Genomic DNA, 24,502 nt, shown 5'->3' with positions numbered 1-24,502 from the left:
GGTAGAGCACTGGTGAGTTTTTTGTGCGTTTAACAAGATATCAACAGGAATCTAGATGCATCAAATCACCTGGAGGCGCTGCAATTGTGTTCTTTTGCCGTACCAAATGTAGGGGGTGGGACATTGCATTTACTATTTAATAGCTTGGGGCAAAATTTGATATGTGGAGCACACTGAGCAAGCACATCTCCAGGGGCAACGCCCTTCGGCGTAAGTCCATTCACTATGGTCCCTACGCAGGCGTGCTTTAAGTTAGTGATACAACACTGCCCAAGCTAATTGACTGTATCCCTATCACAGAAAAGGAAATTGTTATGCTAGAAATTGAGCCGGCTCAATGCTCTTTTCCCAGAACAGTAGCAGGTGAAGTTACAATACAAGGCACGGACTACAAAGTAAAGGTGAGTGCGTTGCTACGCACGGTCGGTCGGTGGCTGGTTGCTACCTCACTACCTATGTTAAACAAATTTAACGTTCTGCTTTTGACCACCTATGACTTCATACACAGTAAACAAATAGCCGAGCCTACCTACGTATAAAAACCCCACGGCTCTCCTCCATCCTCTACCATTAAACTTCTTTTCCATCTTGAACTTGGACGTTTCTTCAACGCTCACCTTCCGTTCAATTGCTCTCTTATTACACATCGAACAGCTTCACTTCTTTCAGATACCTTCTTCGCTTCTACAACCCGCCGGCCAACCCTCAATCATCGAGCAACTTCACTTCGTTCGGATACCTTCTTCACTTATTTAGCCTTTCGGTCAATTCACAAGCAACACGAACAATCATCAAGATGCAGCAATCCACTAATCCCTCGAGCAGCTCCGACAAGTTCGGAAAGCTCAACTGGGACGAAGAGTGTGAGGAGATGATCGAAACCACTAACCCTTCGAGCGACATTGACAGTTTCGGAAAGCTCAACTGGGACAATGAGCTTGACGAGATGATCGAAGCTTCCAAGCAAGATGCCGATGACACCGCGAAGCCTCACTCCGAGACCTCCACTAACACCCTTGAGAAGACTGAAGACTCCGCTTCAGAGACCAACAGCACTACATACCTCAAGCCTACGGAAACCAAGACCACTACTGTGGAACGCGACGACTCACCTCCAGATAGCAATGCGACACCCACCGAGGGTAACAACGACATGGAGCCTGAGGCAGAGCCTACTCCGGTTTACTACCAAGAAACCGTTTACGAAATGTTGGCCAAGCACCGCGCACAGCACCCTGGATATACTACCTCCGAAAGCCCGCCCTTGCACTCCGAGCACACCACCTCGCCTGAAGTTTGTAACTGGGCATCCGCAAGGCCACTCGTTATAGACCGCGAGACCATCATCAACGAAGCCCTCTTCTCTGAAGATCCCGGTCCCGATTATCTCCGTAAGGCCAGCGTCCTTATGTGTGCTGAGTCGCACTGGTACGCGATTCCCGAGGGAATATGGTACCAGTACCCCTACATGGCCCAGGGCGAAAAGATCCCCTCCGAGTTCCTTCCTCGGCGCGGTTCCAAGGGACGGAAGTCTGTCATGAAGCGTGGTGTCCCAGACGACATCTACACACCCAAGGGATCTCGCTGGACAAAGAATGCTGACTTCTTCCCCCTTGATGGTTATGCTTACTACCCTGCGCCGTCTCGCCTGAATATCGTGGAGACTGCAGACTACTCCGAGAATGACGACAGCAGCGAGACATTTGAGGATACCCAAGATGACTTCGATGATTCTCCTACACTGGCGATTGAGCTCATGGATGCAGGCGAGAAGCTCGACGATTCTTCTTCTACCTCTTCTCTCTTTACACTGGAGACTCTGGAGACCGAGCACATGGACACGTACGAGCAGTTCGACGATTCCTCCTCTTCTTCTTCTTCCCTCTCTACACTGGAGACCCTAGAGGCTGAACTCAAAAGGGTTGGCGAGAAGTTCGATGATACTTCTTCTTCCTCCCTCTTTACACCGGAGACTCTGAATACTGAGCTCATGAACATTGGCGATCAGTTTGATGACTCCTCTTCTTCCCCCCTTACACTGGAATCTCTGGCGACTGAACTCAGGAATGCGGGAGAGAAGCTCGACGATTCCAGCTTCTTCTCTAGCATCGAGCAGTCCGAGATCGTCGAGGGTCTGAGCTTGGACTACGAGACGATGGACTACGAGACGATTAAGATTGATGTGGAGGAGAACGACCACATTGACACCAACTCTGAGGGAAGCTTTGAAGACATCGACCTCGACAGCAGTGATGGGTCACTGGCCGATACCAACGCCGAGGCCTGCGACAATGCCCAGTCGCACGACCTTACTGTCATCCATACTAAGAAGATCGATGGCTCTGATGCTTCTATGGAGTTCCATGTTGACGAGGACTTGGACATCACCGACTCCTCATACATCACCGACTCCTCATACATCACCGACCCCTCAGACATCACAACCCCTTCCGAGAGCAGCCTAACCTCTTCAAGTAGCACAGCCTCTTCAGACAGCAAAACCCCTTCAAACAGCACAGGCTCCTCCAACCCTAGCAAGACTCTGGTGATGGACAGCAACGAAGTAGGATACGAAGTCGAGGATGACTTCAACAAGGTCAAGCAGCTCTGTCGCAGCCCACTCGAACAACTAATCAATGCCGAAGGCGCCTCCGCCGGTTCCACTCCGCAGACAGGCAGCTCCGAAGGTAGCACCTACAGCTTGAAGCCCCTTCCGACCCTGCCCAAGGGATGCGTGTGGACTGCTCACTCTTACATTGCGCGCAAGGGTCATCGCATCTTCATTTCTAACGGCATGGACATTGCTGACCCTGAAAACTCACCATGCGGCAAGAGCGCCGTTGATATGGATGAGGAGCTCGCTGAGCTGGAGGATCTCAGTTTCGTCTCTCCTGAGGACATCATGCAGCTGGGTTTGGATGGCCCTATTGACATCTCTGAGTTATCTGCCGAGGAAGATGCCCCTCAAGAGCCAGAGAACCTCGCTGAGGCCACTGACCATGCTGACACCAGTGGCCTCGCTGACACCCCTCAAGAGCCGGAGAGCCTCATCAACACCACTAATCACGTCCACATAACTGACCAAGTCAAGACCATTGATCATGTCGACACCACTGATCACGTTGATACCATTGATAACTTCGGCACCACTAACTATGCTGATACCAATAACTCCAGTGGCACCAGTAACCTCGTCGGCACTACTCAGAAGTCGGAAAGCCTCATCTACACCGCTACCCACATCGACACCAGCAACTCCCTTGGCATCACTGCTCCCACTGATACCACCGAGGCCACCCATACCACTGCCCTCACTAACATCACTTACTCATCTGCTGACTTGAAGTCGGCTCCCGTCTTCGTAGACGTACTCACGCGGAAGAGCGGCACACTCCGGAAGCACCCCATCTACAACGTCATGGGATGGACGTGCGTGCTCGAGGCTGCCAACATTGCAATGGAGAAGGATCTCAGCAGGCAGCCCGCTTGGAAGTTCCTGAAGGCCGGCCCACTCACGGAGACCTGCAAGGAGCTGGTCAGGCAGCAGAAGCTCCGTCAGCCGTCGGCTCCTCCTCAGGAAACTCAGAAGCCTCACCGCACTGGTGGCCTCGTCAGCAACATGTTCACTTCGGCGGCAAAGTCCGTCTCTGGCTTCTTTCAGAAGAAGTAACATCACTAACAATGATATCTGGTATGAATGAAGGATTGCTGAGATAATATGAAAGGGTTTCGGAGGACGAAATTGAAGGAATTCAAGGAAAACAACCGGATAGAAGCAACTACAGGCCTGTGAAATGGAATTCAGCAGGCATTGATAGGAGAAGGTTTTGTAAGATGTTTTACTACGATATACAATAAGCAATTAAGGGGATGGCAGCTTTAGAAGCCATGGCTTGGATTTTCAGCAGCTCTTTCGAATCATAAAAACTACTCGAAAACGTTTGCTCACAAGTGTAAGTGCAACAGGGCCCCGGATAATTTCACCACCCCTACTGGATATTTTCACCACCCCCCTAGTCACCGCCTGCCCAATTAAGTAACGCGCCCGGCAGAAAGTTGCCTTCGTCGCAACCCGCCCGCGCGCAGTACCGCGCAGCACCGCGCGAGGACGCGCTGGCGGGGAACAGGAACCAGCACCCCTCATTTTACACCAAAAAGCAGCTAAAAAATTCCATATCTCCAACCTCACTGTCACAGCACGGTAAGAGCATAGTCTGCAGTTGAGCTAGTTATTATATGTTATAAACGTCGCTTTTTCGCGCGCGCGAGCGCTCCCGCGTCGTCCTCCGCGCCTAGCTGCTTAATCCTCCGCGTGTCCCTCCACCCGCTCGTTTAGTTATTAAACCTCTTCGGTAGTTGGCCTCTGTTCGCGCGCGTTGGCATCTCCCGCGCTGAAGAGGGTTGCCCCTGGCCGTAGAAGGTAGTATCTATGGTGTTGAGCCCCCCCTCGTCCTCCTCGCTTTTAGTGTCCTCATCCTCGTCCTCACTGCTGCTGCTGCTGACGGTGATTGGCTCCATCTAGCGTTGCCTCTTGGGTGGACGTCCGCGTGGCCGCTTGGCGACTATTATAGTAGTAGTAGTAGTCGTTACCTGCGTAACCGCCTGCTGCTGAACGAGCTAAGCAAGCATCCCGTGTAGCTTATCTACCCGCTTTTGTAGCTCCCCCGTGGTGTTGCTTTTGGCCTTTCTCTTACGCTTAGCACGCTGCTGAGTGGCCTGGTCAGCCCGCTGAGCGATCTCGAACTACGAAGGGTCCCTCTGCGTGCTTGTGCTCGTGCTGGCGGGTGGTGCCGTGCTAGTAGGTGTTGAACCATGCTGCTGCTACTGCTGCTGCTGAGCACGCGGGCGGCCTCTGCGGCTATATTGAACGAAGTTACCTACGCGGTAGATCGGGTCGTCGGACTGAGGCCTCTCAAACCGCTAGTAGGGATAAATCAGTTTAAGAGGGATCGTCCAATGCTTACTGATACTTAGCTGCTGGAGCGTGTGGGAGCAGGGCAAGCTATAAGAGCTCTTAAACAGACCGTAGCAGTAGTGTTTATAGCCGTGGCTCTTTATTAGCTTGACCTGCTGCTGCAGCAACTTCAGAGCGGCGGGATAGACGTGCCCAATTAGCTGCTTGAATAGAGGCTCGCTCGTGTGTTGGTGTTGAGGACGCCCGAATGCTACTCCCTCTGCCTTCTTAATAGCTTGCCATTTAGTACTTAACGCCAGTAAGAGGTTGTCCTTTAAGCTAATATAGTCCTGTTTACGGTGGCTAAAGAACGACTTTGTACGCCCATATAAGCCTTCAGCAAGTGACGTAACGCTGCGAAAGTTAGTAGTGTAGTAGTGATGGGTAAATACGTACTGATTGCCAAGATTTAGGTGTTGATTAACCTACGCACGGTACTACTCCTCCTTGTACGGCATCTACTGTTCGGTGATGTAGTTGAGAAGGCCCTGCTGATTAGTAAAGTCGTGTTAAAAGGACGCCTAGAGAGCGTTAAATTTAGCAATATCGCGGGCCTGTGATAGCTGATTGAAGCGCTTCTTACACTCGTTGCGGCGCTCCTTAATATTAACACCTTTATCCTTATCCTTATCCTCGTCGTGTGCCTATACTTTCTGAATCCTTATGCCGACGTTTTTATTGATATGCTACATATATATTAGCTGAGGGACCTCGTAGTGCTGGCGGAGGGCGTTCTTTAGTGCCAGTTCGTAGTTAGTAATAAAAACAGATGGTGTTTTGATGTGCTGAGAAAGTTGATTAATGGCCTATAAATATTCAGCTTCACCCTCCTTCGCCAGTAGGTAGTAGGCAACGGTGAACGGTCGACCTAGTGGTGATACCCCTATAACGTGTAGTAGCGGGACGTCGTCCTTATTCGACTTGTACGTGCAGTCGAGCATAAGCACCTCACCCTAGCGCTGTTGTAGCTGTAGTGAACGCTTGTGGGCCTAAAATACTGTGTGGGCGTGTCCCTCAGTATCTAACAGATATTCGCATACCCAGTCGTTATCAATACTAACACCATCAGTAGTTGTTCCTAACGCCTGAAGCTCCCTGATTATGGCCTGCAGGCTTGTAAGGCCATTGAGTCGCTCCCTCTTGTTCTTAGCACGAAGGTTCTTGATATCTGTATCTGTGATGAGACTCTGCGGGTTCTAGTGTAGTAGCTAAGCACGTATCTGCTTCGGCCTGCTGGTAACGCTGAGAGTATTAATCTGCTGCTGTTGTTCAGTCGTCATCTTACGGTGATATGGGTGGGCGATCGGGTGCTTGAAAGCTTCATGGTTGTGCGGGTGAGTAGACGTCTCAAGCTTCCACTGATTATTATATTGGCGACGAAGGACGAGTTGAAAAGGATATTGAGTTGATTTTATACTAGTCGAAGGTCTCACACGAGCCTGTGATTCGTAGCTGCCCGCACGATCGCACTTATACTGAATCTTCTTCAGCATACCTGCTTTCGTCTTGTTTGAACGTTGTTTGCGAAGACCGTATCCGTGGGCCGCTGCAAAGGCCTGAAGTTCTGTTACTGCTTGATCAAGAGACGCGTAAGTGAGCTCTGGCGGGTGCGCAAGGTCGTAATCCATGGTGTTGATGGCAAGAGAGGTGCGAGAGGTGGGTGGGCGTTGAGGTATCAGGCGTTGAGAAGCAAACGAATATATCTACAAACGACGAAGGCAACTTTCTGCCGGGCGCGTTACTCAATTGGGCAGGCGGTGACTAGGGGGGTGGTGAAAATATCCAGTAGGGGTGGTGAAATTATCCGGGGCCGTGCAACAGAATGACAGGAATCAAAACTTGTGCGCATCATGCTTGTGGCGGAGTGCCGGCGTGGCCGTAATTTTAGAAACAATAAAGATTAAAGTATTCCGTAGCTTGAATTTAAAATCAAGCTAGTATCTGAGAAGCCATTGAAGGATCAAAGGCGAATGACAGTTGTCAGGCTGATGAGCGATGTTGGGAGAAGGTTGAAATCAGCCGAGGAAGCGCCGTTCACGTGACCATGTACTCGTAGCTCCCGTGCTCCCGCCATCCCGTCAGCCGTCACTCCGTCCAACGACGCTCGTAAGGCATCAGTGCAGTCTCTTCCTTTTCATATGGTCTCTTAACGCATGGCCTTCCAGTCTGTTGCTCCTACGGCAGTTCTATGTATCTCCTATCCGATAATCTCAGTCACATGATGTTTTTTGTTGGCTTCGGACATCTCAACGGACCGCAGCTTTGCTGTCTGCATTTGTCGTCGGCCATCCTCTAATTCCGCGACTGCGCTTCCCCGCCTGCATTCCGCATTCCGCGCAGATTCGGAAGCGTTTGCATCGTAATTTGTCAGGCTGGGCCCTATGTCGTCACAATGGTCTAACTATACCCCGCATCCTGGCATGGAATTTTCCGGCCTTCCCGGTTGAACGCCGTGTGCCTGATGCAAGCAGCCATTGAGGCTTCAGGGCACGACAACGATGTGCCTTTATGGCTCATGCATCGGCTGATGATCGTAGGCCTTCAATTGCCCACCAATATGTTCACCAACGCTTGATTCCCCCAAAATTGGGCGTCGCTCAAGGCCACCTGCCATATACTAAGTCCGCTACGTCATGGTAGTCCACATCACAACAAGATAACTCCACTGCCTCTCATAATGACCTTTCCCGCGGCCGGTGTGGGGACTTCAGGTGCGGGGCCAGAGGGGATTACTGCTTCGGGATATGGTCCATCATGCCGTCCGGCCGCGGCCCTGCACTACGACAAGAGCGCCAGGTACGTGTCCGATACCTAGCCCTGATTCGTGAACTACCACTCTGACCTGACGTATGGACCGTTGCCGGCCTGCTGCCGAACAGTACCTCTGGTTCCCCCCCGGCGTAGCACGTAAACCACGTTCCGAAAGACGTGACTTTAAAAGCAACGGCGCTCTTGAGCAAAGCACGCGATTTGAACCGGATATCATCTCATCATGTATTACGATACCCTTCCTGACGCTGGTTTGGGCAGCCTTACCAACGGTGTCGTCCAGAAGCGAAACGATTCGGCGAGGAACGAGGGAGGTGCAGCGAACATAATCGATATTCGTAGGGGTACTTTTGAAGACACCTTGCTGGAGGACATCTCGAGAGGCTTGCGTCCGGCCAATGGTGGTGAAAAGACACTGCCGACATTGTTGTTGTATGATGAAGCTGGATTAAGGTTGTTTGAGCAGATCACCTATCTGGACGAGTACTACCCAACCAATGCGGAGATCGAGGTTCTCGAGACGTACGCAGATCGTATTGCCGATCGTGTCAAGTCCGGTTCTGTCGTTGTGGAACTAGGTAGCGGGTAAGCCGACGCGAGGGTTTTTAGCTAAAAGAACTATTTAGCTAACTTATAGTAAGCAACCTTCGCAAGGTCAACATTCTTTTACAAGCTTTGGAGAGGCAGAAGAAGGACATTGAATACTATGCTTTGGATCTTTCACTTCCAGAGCTCGAACGGACCCTTGCAGAAGTGCCGAGACACACCTACAATCACGTCAAGTGCTTTGGTCTCCATGGTACTTATGACGACGGCCTCGAGTGGCTGAAGAAGCCGGAAATTTCATCGAAGCCGAAGACTGTTCTTTGGCTTGGGTCAAGCATTGGCAATTTCAAGAGACATGAGGCAGCTCCATTTTTGCAAAATGTCGTCGACTCCCTTCAGACTGGCGACACGATGCTGGTCGGCATCGATTCATGCAAGGATCCTGACAGGGTTTATCGCGCATACAACGATAGTCAAGGAGTCACCCACGAGTTTATTTTCAACGGCCTTTTGAATGCCAACAATGTCCTCGGTAGGGAAGCATTCAAACGTGAAGAGTGGGAAGTCATTGGAGAGTTTGATTCCTTGAACGGCCGTCACCATGCTTTTGTATCCCCCCTCAAAGATGTCACAATTGATGGTGTTGCCATCGAGGCCGGCGAAAGAATACGGATCGAAGAGAGTTACAAGTACAGCTCCGATGAGATCATTCAACTTTGGGAGGATTCAAAGGTTGCGGAAGGCTCGTTCTGGTCGACCAGCCGCGGCGACTACGGTAGGATCAATCGTGTTGTTGATTCATGAGACAAGCAAGCACTGACTAACTCGCTGTAGCTCTCCACATGGTCTCCAAACCCAAGGTCTTTTACCCTTTGAAGCCACGACAATACGCTGAAGATCCTGTACCGTCGATAGAAGATTGGAGCCAGCTCTGGGATGCTTGGGATGCAGCTACGCTGCAGATGATTCCGCAGGAGGAGCTATTGTCAAAGCCCATCAAATTGCGCAATGCCTGCATCTTTTACCTCGGCCACATACCTACTTTCTTGGATATTCACTTGACTCGGGCAACCAAGGAGCCTGCAACGGAACCAAGCTACTACCCGCAGATTTTCGAGCGTGGTATCGATCCGGACGTGGAGAACCCAAAAATGTGCCATTCTCACAGCGAAATTCCCGAGAACTGGCCGCCTAGCAAGGAGGTTATTCAATTCCAGAAGGACGTTCGTTGCAGAGTCGCAAGTCTGTACAAATCTGGAAGGGCCAACTCTGACCGTCGTGTTTCTCGGGCACTCTGGATCGGTTACGAGCATGAGATCATGCACCTCGAGACCTTGCTCTATATGCTAGTTCAAGGAGACAGAACGCTTCCACCGCCAGCGACTGTGAAGCCTGATTTTGAAGCTATGGCAAAGCAAGCCGAGTTGGAAGCCGTTGAAAACAAGTGGTTTGAGATTCCAGCTTCTACGCTCATTGAAGGTATGGATGACCCTGAGAATGAAGGCGGACCAAAGAGGTACTTTGGCTGGGACAATGAGAAGCCATCACGAAAGATTTCTGTTGGCCCCTTCTCTGCAAAGGCTCGTGCCATTACCAACGGCGAGTATGCGGAGTACCTTAAGGAAACCGGTCGGAGTAAGCTTCCTGCATCATGGTTAGAGAGCTCAGATGTTTTCAACACTGCCGAGCCTTCGGCTCCGACGACGGAGAAGCGTGATAGTGTTCACGAGTCTAACCAGTTCGACGGCATCACTGTTCGCACCGTCTATGGAACCGTGCCCCTCAAGTACACCCTCCACTGGCCTGTTCTGGCCTCTTACGATGAGCTGGCCGGTTGTGCGCAATGGATGGGTGGTCGGATCCCGACCATGCAAGAAGCCCGCAGCATCTACAGTTATGTGGAGCAGCAGAAGAAGTCCAATGACTCCCATGCCCGAGTTCAAAACACAATTCCGGCCGTCAATGGGCACCTTGTCAATGACGGCGTGGAAGAGTCGCCACCATCCGGCTCTCCTTTGAACGGCGTCTCCAATGGTGTATCTGGTCCTGATCCCGCCAAGCTTTTCGTTGACCTAAACGGGACAAACATGGGCTTCAAGCACTGGCACCCTGTTCCTGTTACCCAGAATGGCGACAAGCTCGCTGGGCAGGGAGATTTGGGCGGTGCGTGGGAGTGGACTAGTACTGTCTTGGAACCGCATGAGGGCTTCAAGGCCATGGAGCTCTATCCGGGCTATACGTCGGACTTCTTCGACACCAAGCATAACGTTGTGCTTGGTGGGTCGTGGGCCACCCACCCGAGAATTGCTGGAAGGAAGACTTTGTGAGTATCTTGCTGTCTTTATGTTGGGAGGTAAATTTGACTGACTCTGTGTAGCGTGAATTGGTACCAGCGCAATTACCCTTACGTTTGGGCCACTGCTCGTATCGTCCGGGATGTCTAGGTGGGTGGCGTGGAAATTTGTGCGGCGCAAGATAATAGGGCTGAAATTGTGAGACCCTGGTTTCGCTTCTGCGTATGAAGTTATGATATCTGACGGTCCTTACCTACCAAGGCGCACGTCTATTTTGTAGCTGTTAAACTGATAATTCTGTTTATTTGTTTACTATCCGTGCTCCTTGTCTTCATGGAGGATCCCGACGCGTTAACCTCGAGTAATGATCACCCAAAAAGGTGCGCAACCCTTCGCCTATCTTCGGTAGGTAATTGCCGGCACCTAATTGGGTAGCGCACCTTGTTTAGGTGCCTGTCAACCCTTACAATCCTGCAGCCTACAATGGATGGCGACTTGACTACATTCACTCTCCGCTCACACAATCGAAACACGGCTTGCAGTCCAAGCTTCGGGTGGCTTTTCTTCACACATGCATCACAATGAAACCTTCGGCCAAAACAAAACCTTCTCCTCTCCCTCCACTACTCCTACACCTGCACCGCTTCCGCACCGACCTTTGGCAGCCCGTCGCGAAACAATTCGTTGATCTTCCTCAGCTTTTGTCGCTTGCTTTGGTCACTACTCTTGGAACAATCCGATTGTTCTACTTTCTTTGTACGCTTCTAACCAACCTCGACCCCATCTCTGAACAAGTCTAGGGCGCGATCCGCGACGTACGTCAACTATTCGGCCGGCGTCTCTTGTTGTTTACATTATAAAGTCTTCCCATCTCGCGCTATTTGTGTTCAGCGCTACTGCTTCTCCGTCCCTACGTTTACCGCGCCACTTTGCCCTCGTTCAATTTACTACATAACACCATGCCGAACGGACTCTACCGCTGGGAGGATTCGATGGGGACTTCTCACCACTGTGCTGTCTGTCACAAGCCACTCAGTGTTCCCGAAAATAAGAGAAAATGTATCGGCGGACTGCACGAAGCGCCATGCCCCAAGTTCCACCAAAACCTCTTCAAGCCCGAGAGCATCCAGCAGTGCATGCCGTGCAGACACTCACGTGAAGAACATCGAAAGAGGCACAAAACAATCGCCGAGATCCTGTTCGAACTGGAGGGCCTCTGGACGGAAAAAGGAATTCCCATCCCTCGCCTGCAATGCGAAGCAGTTCAACAGCCCACCGAGCCACTCGACCCCAGCACCCCTGTTTCAGGCAAGGAGAAGAAGAGAGCTAAGAAACGAGCCAAGGAAATGAAGAGGGCTAGCAAGCGTTCACGAGTACTAACGTCCAAGGATATTGACTTCGTCTCGAACATCATGCATCCAGGAACGACAGAGGATTCCGAAGAAGGCGGGTTCTTGGAACTCCTAGCTGACCCCAGTGTCCTGAAGAACGTCTGCTGGGTTGCTGCGACCAGCGATACGTCCCACAGAAATACCATAAATGAGCTTCAACCCGAAGCTCCAATGCCAAGTTTCTTAGCGGAAGTTGAACGGGTTCTAGTCGAGTTTAACATAGTTGCTCGAATGGATGAGCGGGAAAAGCAATCTCGAGAGCTTGTGGACAAGATACGCAAGCACGTCAACGAGGACTTCGAGCAGCTCTGGAAGGAAGAACAGAGAACCATCATGCGTCGAGACGGCTTCTTACGATGGATCGACAAGTATCTTTTACAAGATAGTGGAGGACCGGCAGGAGCGGTTGGCGGCCAAGCTCACCCGCGCAGAGGAAGCACAGGCTGCTGCATATCAACTCGCTCTCGAAGAGGGTTATGAGATGGTGGAAAATCCGGGCCAGGAGGCTCAATATCAGGGTTGCGCCAGAGATCCAGCAAACTTAGATGCTGCTGCACAGGAAGAGAAACCTCAACAACCCAAGACCCCAGATGACTCTTCCGACGATTCATCCGATAGCGTTTCCACCACGAGTGAAACCGCTTCGCCACATGATGAGGATTTGCAGGTCGTCACCCAAGAATCTCATGACACTGCTTCCCCTCCGTGCGAAGGCTCCCCGTCCAAGGGTGAAGCTTTGGGCACTGACACTCAAGGCCTTCAAGAGTCCAGAGGCAGTGGCGACGAACAGCCAACTACTCAATCGGCCAACCATCTTACTTGCCTACACAGAGCCACAGTGGAGGATGTGGAGGACGTGGTCGCGGAAATGAGTGAGGAGGTTTTCGAAGACGACGAGGAAGTGCTGGTGCAGGATGGCTATACCTACACGCGGGGCTTTATCAGGAAGTTCAACGATGCCCTCATCAAGCATCAGAAGACACAAAAGGAGACAGGCGGTTGGGAGGAGCCGGTCGGTTTCAACGAGATGAGCAAGGGCGGCACGCTTATGATGGATTCGTGGAGCATCTGGGCGCCTTTCGCCGAGCTTCCACTGGTGCCTGAGAGGAGGTGTGATTGTTTACCACTCAGGCCTCTCCCCAAGCTCTCCACTTCAGTCGACGCATGGAAAGAATTCGAGATTTACTTGCTCGACCCGGACACGTTCGAATTATACGAGGATCCGGCCAACCCTATGCCTTCACACGTCCTCGAGCGTTATCCGTCTCTGGAGGAGACCGACGACCCTTGCTGGTGTTGCACTCCCTGGAAGTCACCAGAGCCGTCTCAGCATGACTCTGTCGTCCTTTACACGCCAAGGGGTGAGAAGTACAGTTCTACCAGCGTTATAAAGCGCAATGTGGGACGGAAGGCGTTGGACTGCGCCGATGAGGCTCATAAATGCCCTGACGGCCACGTTGAGCTCATGCTTGATGCGACCATTGGCGACTATCTTGTCTGGGGCGTCAATAAGCCCAAAGCCGAGACGCTCCTTCGCAACTTGAACAGCAACTCCAGCAACCTCCTGGAGCAAGTCACGCAGTGCTACTTGGTTGGCCGCGTCAACAAGCAGAACCTTGACACCCGCGACGGCCTGCGCGCGTTCAAGTGCCAGCGCGAACTGAATGAGGCTGAGGCGAAGGAGCTCTCCCTCCTCGAGGGCCCCCTCAATCACATAGTGACGCGGGTCTGCTATTGCCGTGGCCTGCCGACCAAGCGTATGGTGGAGTGTTCGTACAAGTACTGCGACACGGGCTCTTTCCACGCTCGCTGTCTCGGCATGGCTCATACGCCTAATACGCCCTACTACTGCTATCGCTGCAAGCACACCATGTACGCGCGCGCCTGTCTAGCCATCATAGCTCCTCTCTTCCGTGACGACTACGGCCTCGAGGACCACGTCTGGAATCTCTTTACTTGCATGGTGCAGCAGGAGAACGGCAAGAATAAGCTTAGTCTCCTCACGGACGGCGGTAGCAAGAAGAACGACTTGGTTGTGGAGCTTGCTCGCCAGGCCCGGAGATTTACTCCTAAACTTGACCCCAAGTTCAACGCGCAGAGGGGCCGCGCCTTTTTAGACCGTTTGCCCAAAGACCACGCGTACCGCCATGTGGACTGCACCACGGTCACGTCGAGCGGGAAAACCACGACCACCGAGAAGCCAGTCTCCCTGGAGGGGCTGGCGTGGTCGATGGCGGATACGCTTCCGCAGGCTCAGCGTGGCCTGCACGTGCCGGACCCGGATGCGGCGGCGCTTGCGATGGTGAAGAGGCGCTTTGTTTGAGCGTGGGGCATGGTAGTGTTTTCCCGGCGTTGGAATTTGACAGTGAGCATCGCCAGCAGGTGTTGAAGTGCCTGGACATGAATTAGTTGTGCTGTACATCACTGATTGGGGGCGAGTTTGGATTCATAGATTACCTATACTGCACACTGTACATTTATGATTTTTATACCCCCTGTTTGATTATGGTGATGTGATCTTAGTTCCAACAATCCCGTTTGCTTTTCCTTGTCAGAGTTTATGGAATTTCTAATTATTTGTTTCAGTATGCAATCATGAAGAACAAAAAACATATAGTATCAAGGTCCCTCTACCACAGGAACAACTGAATGTAGAAGGTTGACTGCCATACTGATTGAATGACGGTATCCTGTGGCTTTTTATAGACCCCTGAAAATTTTGCTAGGTATATATTTGCTTGTTTGCTTCTTCGTATGCAGCATGACTTTCGACTGTAACTTTGCACCCTGTGATCTCGGTTTCACTGACTTTAGAGTCCAGTGATTTGTTTAGGACTGTCGTGTAAAGTCTGACAAATGTAAATGTTGGCATATGATTAGTACTAATCACTTGAGATATGCAGTTGTAGGCACGCTATGTAAATAAAGCCCTAAATCAGCCCTACCTTTCTCTTGAAAAATAGAGCTAGCATACTTGTTGCTTATGCATCAACCTCCTCACCCGCCTCATCATACGCATCATCCTTCCCTCCATCACTATGATTACCCACCTCCGTCCAGCCCTCAAAATCCTCTTCACTCGCCTTAAAATGCGACGGCCCAATCCGGAACGGCAAGCATGAGCGCACTTTCACATCCATACTCTTACAGCTCCGAACCTCCTCATTCACTGACACCAATTGCACGGCCTCGGCAGCCAAAGCAAAAGTCAAACTCGCGGACTTCAAGCAGCTAGACTTCTTTTTCATGAGGTTGCTATAATAGAAAGTAAGAGATCGTGTTTTGGGATTCGGGATTTGGGTGCCTGCATAGTTTGTAGCATTGAACTGGGCGGACGATGATGCGGGCGCAATGCCGTTCTCGATGGCACGCGTAAATGCTGGTTTCCAGTCCCGGATGGACTTGAGGCAATCTTGACAGGGTAACTTGCGGTCTTCATCATTTAGACGTTATGACAGTCAACAAAACCACTGGAGTTAGATAAACATCAATATACCACGATATTCCGTTTCAGCACGCAGCCTCGAGATCCATTTCCCGAATTCGCACTCCTTGATCTAGCGTGACATTGTGATGTCGGGTTGTCTCCATAATCAGGAAGCAGTACTGTAGCAGGGCCGCTACCGACATCAGACAGCAGATTGTCCTTGACGTTGTCTGGATTGACCATGTCGGCGTATAGACGGTGGACATGTACCGCAGCTTCGAAATCGTCTGTGTAAATGGACTCTGCAGACCCGTCTGCGTTTTTGGGGTTCCATTTCGGCTTTTTCGTGGAGGCGGTAGGCTACGGCTTCCTGAAAGGTGCTTGAGAAGGAACTGTACTGTTCATAGCCTTGTGGCTCTGGGTTGGGGACAGCTTGCTTTACTAGAGGTTGCTGATGTGCTCCCTGTTGTGTGTATTTCGAAGTCGTATCAGAAAGTTTTGAGAAATAATAACGTCGTCCTTCACAAGATGAAAAAGTGGTATACCCCCCCATATGATATCCATATCCGCGTGGAGTATTGGTTTACTCCATTGTGTATGAAGATGAAAACTGAACTTTTAAAGACCAGTTGTTTCAAAAAAAAGATATTTAATAATTAGGATTCATTTACAAGGTTCGTATTTGCTTGTTTGCCTCTTTGTGTGCGGCTTGGCTGTTACTTATTACTTTATCGTGCAAGAAAGAATCCAACTGGACGTAAATATCCGGAGCCATTAAACCATATACAAAACAAAATTGGTTGTGTAAATACAAATCTGCGATTTGATCTGTTCCTGTACAGTGACATGATTGAGGCTATGTATGGCAGTATTGAGTAAACTGTTATATTAGACAAGAGGCACTCCTGAACAGGTATGATTAGGTGAGTTGAATTTGGCTCGCTACTTAACCCGGACCCCAAACCAGCCATGATAAATCCAAAAAATGAGTCTATGAAGCATCACAAACTCTAGTGCTCTTATGAGCCCTCGCCAACCTTCACGGGCCTAGCAAATCTCCTGGTCCAAGCTCAACCACCACTAGCCCAGCCATCAGCTCTCGCTCGGAAGATCCTCTGCAACCTGGCCGGCATCCCCATTGTTACTGTGACCATCACCGCCGCCGCTACCCGGCTCCAGTCCCGCTTTAGCAACTCTAAACGGCAACCGATGATGGTTCCTGTCCTTCAGGTTCTTCTCATAGCGCCTGTTCCGAGCGATATCATCTTCGTGGCCACTGGAGTGTCTCAACCGGATGCTCTTGTCCCTCGACGAGCTCTTGTTGGTCTCGTTCTGCTTGTACAACTTGATCGGGCCGACCACGATGCGGTCCGTAGCTTCCTTCATCACCAGTGTGCAGGTGGATTTCCACTCTTTCAGGAGTTTAACTGTAGCTTCGATCCGCTCCGCGCAGCTTAAGTTGCGGTCTTGTTGGCTGGACCTAGCGGTTGGACCAGAATATCCGTGATGGTGTAGGTCGAGAATTCCTTGAAGAAGGATCCAGCATGTGGCTTCGATGTTGATCTGGGTGTGCCGCTTCTCTTCGAAGAAGGGCCTGTGTTGTGATGTTGGCCTGTCCTGGATGTTTTGCATGTTGACCACCGCCAAACAGAGGCGACGATGGTATCTTTTGATGTCATCGTCTGTGGTAGGAATCGTGTTGTCAGGAATAGGAGGAGTCCACTGTGCGTGGCTTAAGTGCCTTCTTGCTTCATCAGCATTGCGAAAGAAGCCTCCGTACTTCCCGTACACTCCTGGAGCAGTGTATCTGGCGGCGTTGTCTCCATGCTGGTCATCTTCTGTATCATCCTCATCTTCTTCGGCTCCCTCCAAATCCTGGGCGTTGCTGGCATCTGACTCGTTGTCCTCCATCAAATCGTGTTCACCATCGGCGCTTTGCCCATCCGACAGGTCTTCGTCAACGTTTTCGTTCTCTTGAGGAGAGAAAGATCCCAGTGACAAGGCATCGTCAGTATGCCACATCAAGCCAGTTACCGGATCCGAGCCGTACGCGGGCGCAGGTATCGCAGTGATATGCCGGGCTGGAGTACGGGCGTCGGTTTGAAAGGGATTGACAGAGGGGGACTTTGCAGCGTTGCCCATGGAGGCGCTGTTGTTATGCTGATGGCCCACAAAAACCGTCGAGTCAGAGGAAGAACGCTCCTGCTGGTGCGTCGGTGTCAGGGTATAATTGATGAAGGAGTACAATTGACCCCGGTGGAGCTGGTTGAACTGAGGCTTGAAATCTGTTGTCGCTGTGGGGGTGGACGTACCGGCCCCGTAGCCATATCCCAAAGCGGGAGGTTGAGTGTTTCTACCCCAGTGTGGGGTCTGCTGCGCCGTAGGGGCGACAGCAGCCACAAGAGCGGAGGCCGGAGTGGGAGCGGGAACGGGAGCCGGAGCGAGAGCCGGAGCAGGTGCAGTGGTAGGAATGGGCGTGTAAGTCGAGTTCGTTGAGACCGCAGGGCCAGGGCTAAGTCCAAGGCTCTGGTAGGTTTGCTCGTCTAGGTCCGGGTCGTACGGGAAAGCGAGAACACTCTGCAAAGATTCGGGATCCATGTCATCGATGCTCATTTGGCCGGAAAGGTCTGGAAAGGGTTGGATGTTTGTATTTGCAGATATGTGCTGCTGCTGCTCAAGATGTTGCCGGTAATGATGCTGATCTTGCCCGTGACCATGGAGCTGCAGTTGGCGGTTGCGTTGCGGCGGCGGCGACTGATGCTGCTGGCTCTGCTGATCTTGCTCAACCCTAAAGTTTTCTTGACCCTGATGAGGCTGTTGAGCATCAGCGGACGACGCAGCGTTATTGTTACCACTTGCGTCACTCGCATAGAACTGTTCGACGAGCGCATCAAAGTAGAGATAGTCGCCGTCATCCATCCTTGGAAGAAAGGCCGGACGGAAGCGTTGTTAAGTGTTGACAGGGTGGCGTGAAAGGGATTGTGCTCGGATGTTCTCGAAAGCGTGGGATGCGGAGAGGATGAAGGGGCTGGAAAGTCGGGGAAGTTATGAAAGCTCCAGCACGCAGCGACGAGTTTAAGCGAGGCGGCAGACTGAAGTGAAAATTCACTTCAGTCACGGTGGGTTACTGTATTTGGTGTACAATAGCTGTAGCCTAGTGCGTCGTGCCGCATCATAGTGAATAACTTACTGATTTTCGCATCGTAGACGCCTTGCTTTGCGGAATGACATGGAAGCCCCTGCTAGTGCCTACAAAGACCAACCCCATGGCAGGCAGACGTAACACGGAGGTGACTGAACCTAGGTCGGTGTGTTACTGGCTCTTGTTTCTCCATAAACCCTTCTGGCAGCGTCCTATAGCGCGGCACGCGGCACAATGGCGACTGACCTAGGTACCTCTTCTTTTTATGTCTATTACCTTTCTACACGAGAGTCAGCTTCCAATAAAGATGCTTCTTGCTCAACACATTATTTAAGAGAACTTACTCAGTGATGTCATTGCTTCCCTATTGAGCAGATACGTTTTCTGCTGGCCCATCTGTGTGGCTAGCGCTTGATTGCCCTCCACTCCATGACCCCAAGTGCGAGGCAGGTGCACCAAAACCGCAAGACGAAAGTACTGCTTTACTTACCGAGAAATGAAGACCAGACAAGAAAGGACCCAACTCATAACATCAACACATCATTTGCCCCACCCCACCCCAAATCTCCTCTACCATTAAAACTATAACCCTTCCCTTCCCTCCTCTTCCTTCCTCTCCCTTACCCTCCCTACACCAACCCATAAAACCCATAAAAACCCCAAACCCCCAAACCACCCCACCAATCCGCAACGAAGCGGCTCTAAGAATATACATACAAGATCTTATCAAGCAGCAGAAGCAACAACAAGCCACCATCCACTCCTCCTCTCCCTCTCTCTCAAATCACACCACACCGCACCAACCAAACCAACCAACAGAACCAACAAACCCAACCCAACCCAACCGAAACACGCGATCATAACCGTAACCGTAACCGTTACCGTCAGCGCAGCCGTAGCAGACGTCCAAACAAACGACAACAACAACAACAACCACACAAAAGGCCATCGTCATCACCACGACCACAAACCACACGCTCGAACGCAAAAGGAGCCCACTGACTCTGGCCATCACCAGGAAGAAGAATACAACTCCGACGACGACGATGACGAAAAAGCGAAAAAACCGGCATCCGAAAGACGTACGCACGCACGCTCAAGAGCAAGAGCAAGAGCAAGAGAAAGAGCAGCAGCAGCAGCAGCAGCAACAACAGCAGCAAAAAGACGAGATCGAGACCGAGAGAAAGAAAGCGAACCGAAGCAAAACAAGAAGTAGAGAAGCGCAATGAGATAGCCCTTCCCTCCCTGATCCGAATCCTCATCCATCAGGTGTATGCGCGTGTAAGCGCGTACGAGTCGTAGGTATCCAGCCTAACCAACCACCCGTCCGGCAGTTGGACCAAGATGCCCCAATTACCTACCCTACCCAGCCCAACCCAACCCAGCCAAACCCAGCCTAGGTATGTGACCTACCTAACCAACCCACCCACCGACCCATCCACCCATCCAACCAATCAAGCCGTAATCATATCGCAAGCAAGCAAGCAAAGCATGCTACCTCGTCCCTCATACTTAGGTAGTAGTGTAGTGAGCAAGCAGCTCAAACGCACCGAACCGTCCCAATCCGAACCGCGCACCTATCCCACCCATCCATCCATTCCCATACCAAAGACGTACAACCCTCAAAAATATATAATACAGTTACGTTCTACGCGCCCTCCTCGACAGCGCCCAACCACCGCCTCACGCCCTCTCTTAGCGTGCTCTCTGCAACGCGCTCACCACCCCGCCCAACCACCCCCTCCCTAATCGTGCCCATCCTGCCTCTCGCCGTGCCCGTGCCCGTGCCCGTCCCCGCACCAGCACCCCCTGCGTTCTCAAACGTTCCACTACCGCCAGCAGCAGCACCAGCAGCAGCACCAGGAGCAGTAGCACCGCCGCCGCCACAGCTGCTTTCGGCAACCCCGCCCGTCCGCTCAGCCGCCACGCTGCGCGCCACATGCTCCAGCGCACCAAGCACCAAGCTCTTGCACTCGTGGCGCGGCAGCGGCGTCGCGAGAGGGACATGCTGCTGGTGGGCCGAGGCGGACGGGGTCGGCGGCTCCAGCGCCGTGATTGTGCTCGCGGCTTCTGACGATGACGACGCCGTCACGTTATGGCTGGACGTGTTGATCGAGATGCTAGCAGCGTCTCTGCGGCCACGACGAGAGCTCGAGCGCGACGACGGCGTCGATGCATACGGCGCGCGCGACGCGGCCGGGGTGGCCGTGGCGGTGGAGTTGCCGGACGAGGATGCGGGGGCGGGGCTGGGGGCCGTGGAGGATGTCGTGGCCGGCCCGCCCGTGAAGGGATTCGCAAAGTGCGTGGCTGAGATGGGCGTGTTTGGCACGCCGAGCCCAAGGGCCTTTTCCAGCGCCTCGACCAGCGTCTCGTCGAGGTCCATAACCGGCTCCTCGATAAAACGCTCGTCGAGGTGGAGTTCCGTCATCGGTAGCGCGGGCGCCAGACTGCCTGCAGAGCCGACATTGTACGGGTTGCCATATTGGCTGCGGCCGCTGAGGCCGAAGCCCGGAGTCAGGGCACTGGCGCCATGCGAGCCGAGCGAGTTCGGGCCCGGCGTAACGGCCGGCTGGCCGAGGCTCGGGATCAAGCGTACCAGGCGCTTGAGGTTGATGCGCTTGACGGTAAAGGTGCGCGCGTCGGCTATCAGCGCCGTGCAGACCGACACCCACTTCTCCGTCGGGCCCGACTCAAGTGTTGGCGTGCTGACGGCCATGACGGGCGTTGGCTCCGCTGACATGGCTCTGCGGACGTCCTTCTCCAGGTCGGGATACGGGCTAACACCCTGCAACTCAAAGTCCTGGTGGAATCTGGCTAGCCATCCGGCGACATTCACGGGTGTCTGGGGCGCGCTGCCGAGGCCACTAAGGCTATCTAGGGAATGGTGAGAGGAGTGACAGGAAGGTCCAAACGAGCCTGCACCCTCGAGGCTTGAGACAGAGTTGCCGAGCGTGGGCAACAAGGGTGACTGCAGCGGCGAACCACCGCCGAACCCGGGCAGCGAGATATCAACGTCGATAACGCCATCAGTTTCGTTGACGGAGAGCTTGAGTGGCGAGTCAAGCGGGCCTCCAGGTTTCTGCCGTGCCGGAATGGCTCGCGCAGCCGTGTGTCCAACCTCGCCGCCTGCGGTCGACTGCTCTCCGCTCTGGGTAGCAGTCTCGTAATCATCCACGTCCTCGACCTCCATGTCCGGCGAATCGTGAATTTGCATCTCGTCAACCATTTGCTGTAGCTTGGTCGGCGATTGGTGGTTAGTTGGCCGACGGTAGCCGGGTGCCGCACTAAGGCCGTCATCCGTTGACTGCAGAATGCCGCTGGTGTCAGCAGACGACTCGCGCCGCCCTCCACTCCAGAACGACATGAAGCTGCCCCAACGGCTAGCTTGAGAGTCTGTGCTCGTGCTGCCAGTGCGCTGAAGATTCTGGCGGAGATTGACAGACGCCAGACTACCGCTGCTAGAGGGGCGAGCCTCGCTGGGTATACCGGGGCTGGGGCTGACCCGCTGCACGGCGAAATGTGCTACCGGCACCGCCGTTTCGGGCGTTACCGTGGAAGTCGTCGTGATGCTATTTTTACGCACTTTCGAATCATCCGCCATCGAAGGTATCGTCAGCCCTGTGGCATTGATGGATTTGATCGAATGCACTTGCGACGGCCTTCGGGAGTGCGAGCGACTGTATGTCTCAGATCTGCCATCCTCGCTCTTTTCCTCGGAAGTATCGATAGCCTCGCTGCTTCTATTCGTGCCTTTGCCAACATTCAAAGCGCTCATGTTGGGGTAACTCTTGTGTCCTCTGCGGTTGATTGTTCGCCTCAGCGATTGCTGCCGAGATATTGTGGCATTTGAAGGAGGCGACTGCGAGTAGCCTCTTACCGAGTTGGAGGTGCTAGGCCTGACAGGAGATGCGCCATCATAGGCCGTATGTGTTGAAGCCGGCAAAAATGTGGAAAGAAGAAATACGAGCCGCCTCGCGGCCATTTTGTCCGCAGAAACAATGACTGTGCGACTGGAGATGGTAAGATCCTCTCCGACATTCGCCTTTTGCTGTTCGCGATGTTTCGCTCTGTAATTTTTTGGTCCCAGCACGTTCAACCACTCGGTATGCGTACCGAGGAAGGCTGTAAGCAGGTTGAACAAGAAAAAATTCTGTTCTCGCCCACCAGCCCATCGGCTGAGCCATCGGGCTTCTTCTCTCCAAACTCCCCATCTTGCTTGACCCGTCACAACGCGAGGCACTTTCATGCCGCGGACCACCCGTTCACCCGCCATTTCTGCCGCGTTCTTGATGTCTGCATCGAAAAGCAAGGCATGCTGATGCAGTTTCAGCACGCGCCGGGGAGGCATGGATACCGACATGGGTGATTCTCGTCTGGTTGCACGCGGATCCTGCGCGCGGTTCTGCGTCGGTAACGGCTGTAACGCCGGCGTCGCCAAGTCTGCAGCCCTGAACATATTCATAATCTTGTCCTGCACAATGAATTGCAGGCTTGTCAACGTCCTCGTGATCACGTCCCAATGTTGTCCTACCACGTCGACTCTGTCATCCACATCGCTGTTACTGGCTGTCGACAGCAATGACTCAACGCCAAAAGCTGAGTCCACATAGGTCCATCCTGCACGGCGCTCTGAATCGAACGACGACCCAAGAGAATCCTGGCCACCCTGCGTTTTAGTTCCCGGTTTTTGCGAGCCTATCCCAGAGCGAGACACTGGCGCAGGCGCGGCAGAAGCCACCGGAAGATGCAGTATTATAGTAATGGCGTACATCGGTGTTCGCCGTTGCTTAGATCCTCTGTGCGACGAGTACTGGCCTTGGGTATTGACTTGCGGAAAAGGGAATTGGCTGCCTTTCCCCAACGAGCTTCCCGGCGTCGGCGTCTTTAACCCAGCACTGTCCGGCATCTCGACCTCGTCCGGTGGCTGCACCGAAAACGTCCGCGTAATGAGTATAGTCCGCCGCCTTGCCTCCTTGCTCTGATATTCTGGCAAGCCGTTCGCCGCATGCGAGGCTTCAGCCGGTATGTTTGATGGCGTGTATGATGTGGCCAATCCGCTGCGTTTCCTGCCGAACGAATTGGTTGCTTCGCTGGGCGCGGGGCTTGCGACGGTCCGGTCCGCCTGCCGCTGATCCAACGGTATGATGTGTAGCTTGTTGCTCGGACCCCTATAGCTCATGGCCGTGTTGCCAAACATGCAGTCCAGACATGTCCGAATCAGCTCCTCCGATTCCTTCGATCTGGCGTGACTCGCCTCGTCGATGTTGGACATGGCCGAGATGGACGCGCCGCGCGTGCGCGCGCGTTGGAACGCACTGACGGTGGGGGAGCGGGGCTCGGAGCCTTGCGGCGCCAGCGACGAGCGGCGGCCATGGCCCGGGGTATATGCTGGCGTCTGGACAGTGTTGAACAGGCCTCTGCTGCCTCTCCGTTCAGCCGTCAGTGACGAGCCCGGGTCGGGCTTGGAATCGAAGAGGACGGTCCGCGGCGTGGGCCCCACCTCGTCCTGCGCGATGATGACCCTGAAGTCGCGTGCCTGCTCAAGATCGATGCCAGCCTGGGCGCCGTCGTAGGCAGCGCTGCCGCCAAAGGCCTGGGCAGCCGAGTCTGCGTGGAAGAGCTGGTTGGCCTCGGGGAAGAGCAGATTGCGCGTGTGCGAATCCTCGGTGACGGACTCTATGAGGGTGCTGGGCTGGCGGGCGGAGCCGCGGCGAGCGGGATTGAAGGAATGCAGCAGCTGGCCGAGCATGGTGGGCGGCGGGCCTCAGACTCCATGGAAAAGAGAGATGTCGGGAGCGGTCGGCTGGCAGGGCATGGCCGCGAGAAGGAAGAGAGAATGAAAAGGGTATAATTGTTGTGCTGGGGGAAGGGCGTCGGCGTTTGTCGAGCGAGAGCGGGCGGACGAAAGAGCGGTGTCAAAGCTCCCCGGCGGTTTTCAAGCCACCCACTGCGCCGCCACCCACCGACCCGGCTTTTTTC

At 53.1% G+C, this 24,502-nt stretch overlaps 5 protein-coding genes across 5 annotated transcripts; 2 read left to right on the top strand and 3 right to left on the bottom strand.

The window, feature by feature from the left end:
• Positions 1–796: 796 nt before the first annotated feature.
• K452DRAFT_307202 (uncharacterized protein) lies at positions 797–3,670 on the top strand (the record flags this gene model as incomplete). The annotated part of the gene is made up of 1 exon (XM_033543046.1): positions 797–3,670. The coding sequence occupies one exon, from the start codon at positions 797–799 to the stop codon at positions 3,668–3,670; it is 2,874 nt and encodes a 957-aa protein (XP_033399551.1).
• Positions 3,671–7,614: 3,944 nt separating this feature from the next.
• On the top strand, positions 7,615–10,884 carry K452DRAFT_268274 (uncharacterized protein). Its single transcript, XM_033538881.1, has 5 exons — positions 7,615–7,750; positions 7,808–8,308; positions 8,365–9,044; positions 9,104–10,592; positions 10,647–10,884. Exons 2-5 carry the CDS (start codon positions 7,947–7,949, stop codon positions 10,711–10,713), a joined length of 2,598 nt encoding a protein of 865 aa, XP_033399550.1. The 5' UTR covers positions 7,615–7,750; positions 7,808–7,946; the 3' UTR covers positions 10,714–10,884.
• A 4,051-nt stretch (positions 10,885–14,935) lies between these two features.
• K452DRAFT_307198 (uncharacterized protein) lies at positions 14,936–15,624 on the bottom strand (the record flags this gene model as incomplete). Its single annotated transcript, XM_033543045.1, has 2 exons — positions 14,936–15,387; positions 15,504–15,624. The coding sequence occupies 2 exons, from the start codon at positions 15,622–15,624 to the stop codon at positions 14,936–14,938; spliced, it is 573 nt and encodes a 190-aa protein (XP_033399549.1).
• Positions 15,625–16,473: 849 nt separating this feature from the next.
• On the bottom strand, positions 16,474–18,300 carry K452DRAFT_296809 (uncharacterized protein; the record flags this gene model as incomplete). The annotated part of the gene is made up of 1 exon (XM_033541952.1): positions 16,474–18,300. One exon carries the CDS (start codon positions 18,298–18,300, stop codon positions 16,474–16,476), a length of 1,827 nt encoding a protein of 608 aa, XP_033399548.1.
• Positions 18,301–20,861: 2,561 nt separating this feature from the next.
• Positions 20,862–24,272, bottom strand: K452DRAFT_224050 (uncharacterized protein; the record flags this gene model as incomplete). The annotated part of the gene is made up of 1 exon (XM_033536666.1): positions 20,862–24,272. A coding segment is annotated over one exon (3,411 nt), but the record flags the coding sequence as incomplete, so codon positions are not given.
• Positions 24,273–24,502: the final 230 nt, after the last annotated feature.

The sequence above is a fragment of the Aplosporella prunicola genome, assembly GCF_010093885.1.
Source record: "Aplosporella prunicola CBS 121167 unplaced genomic scaffold K452scaffold_8, whole genome shotgun sequence".
Lineage (NCBI taxonomy): Eukaryota > Fungi > Ascomycota > Dothideomycetes > Botryosphaeriales > Aplosporellaceae > Aplosporella > Aplosporella prunicola.
Note: the sequence above shows the minus strand (reverse complement) of the source record. Positions and strands in the feature narration are given on the sequence as shown.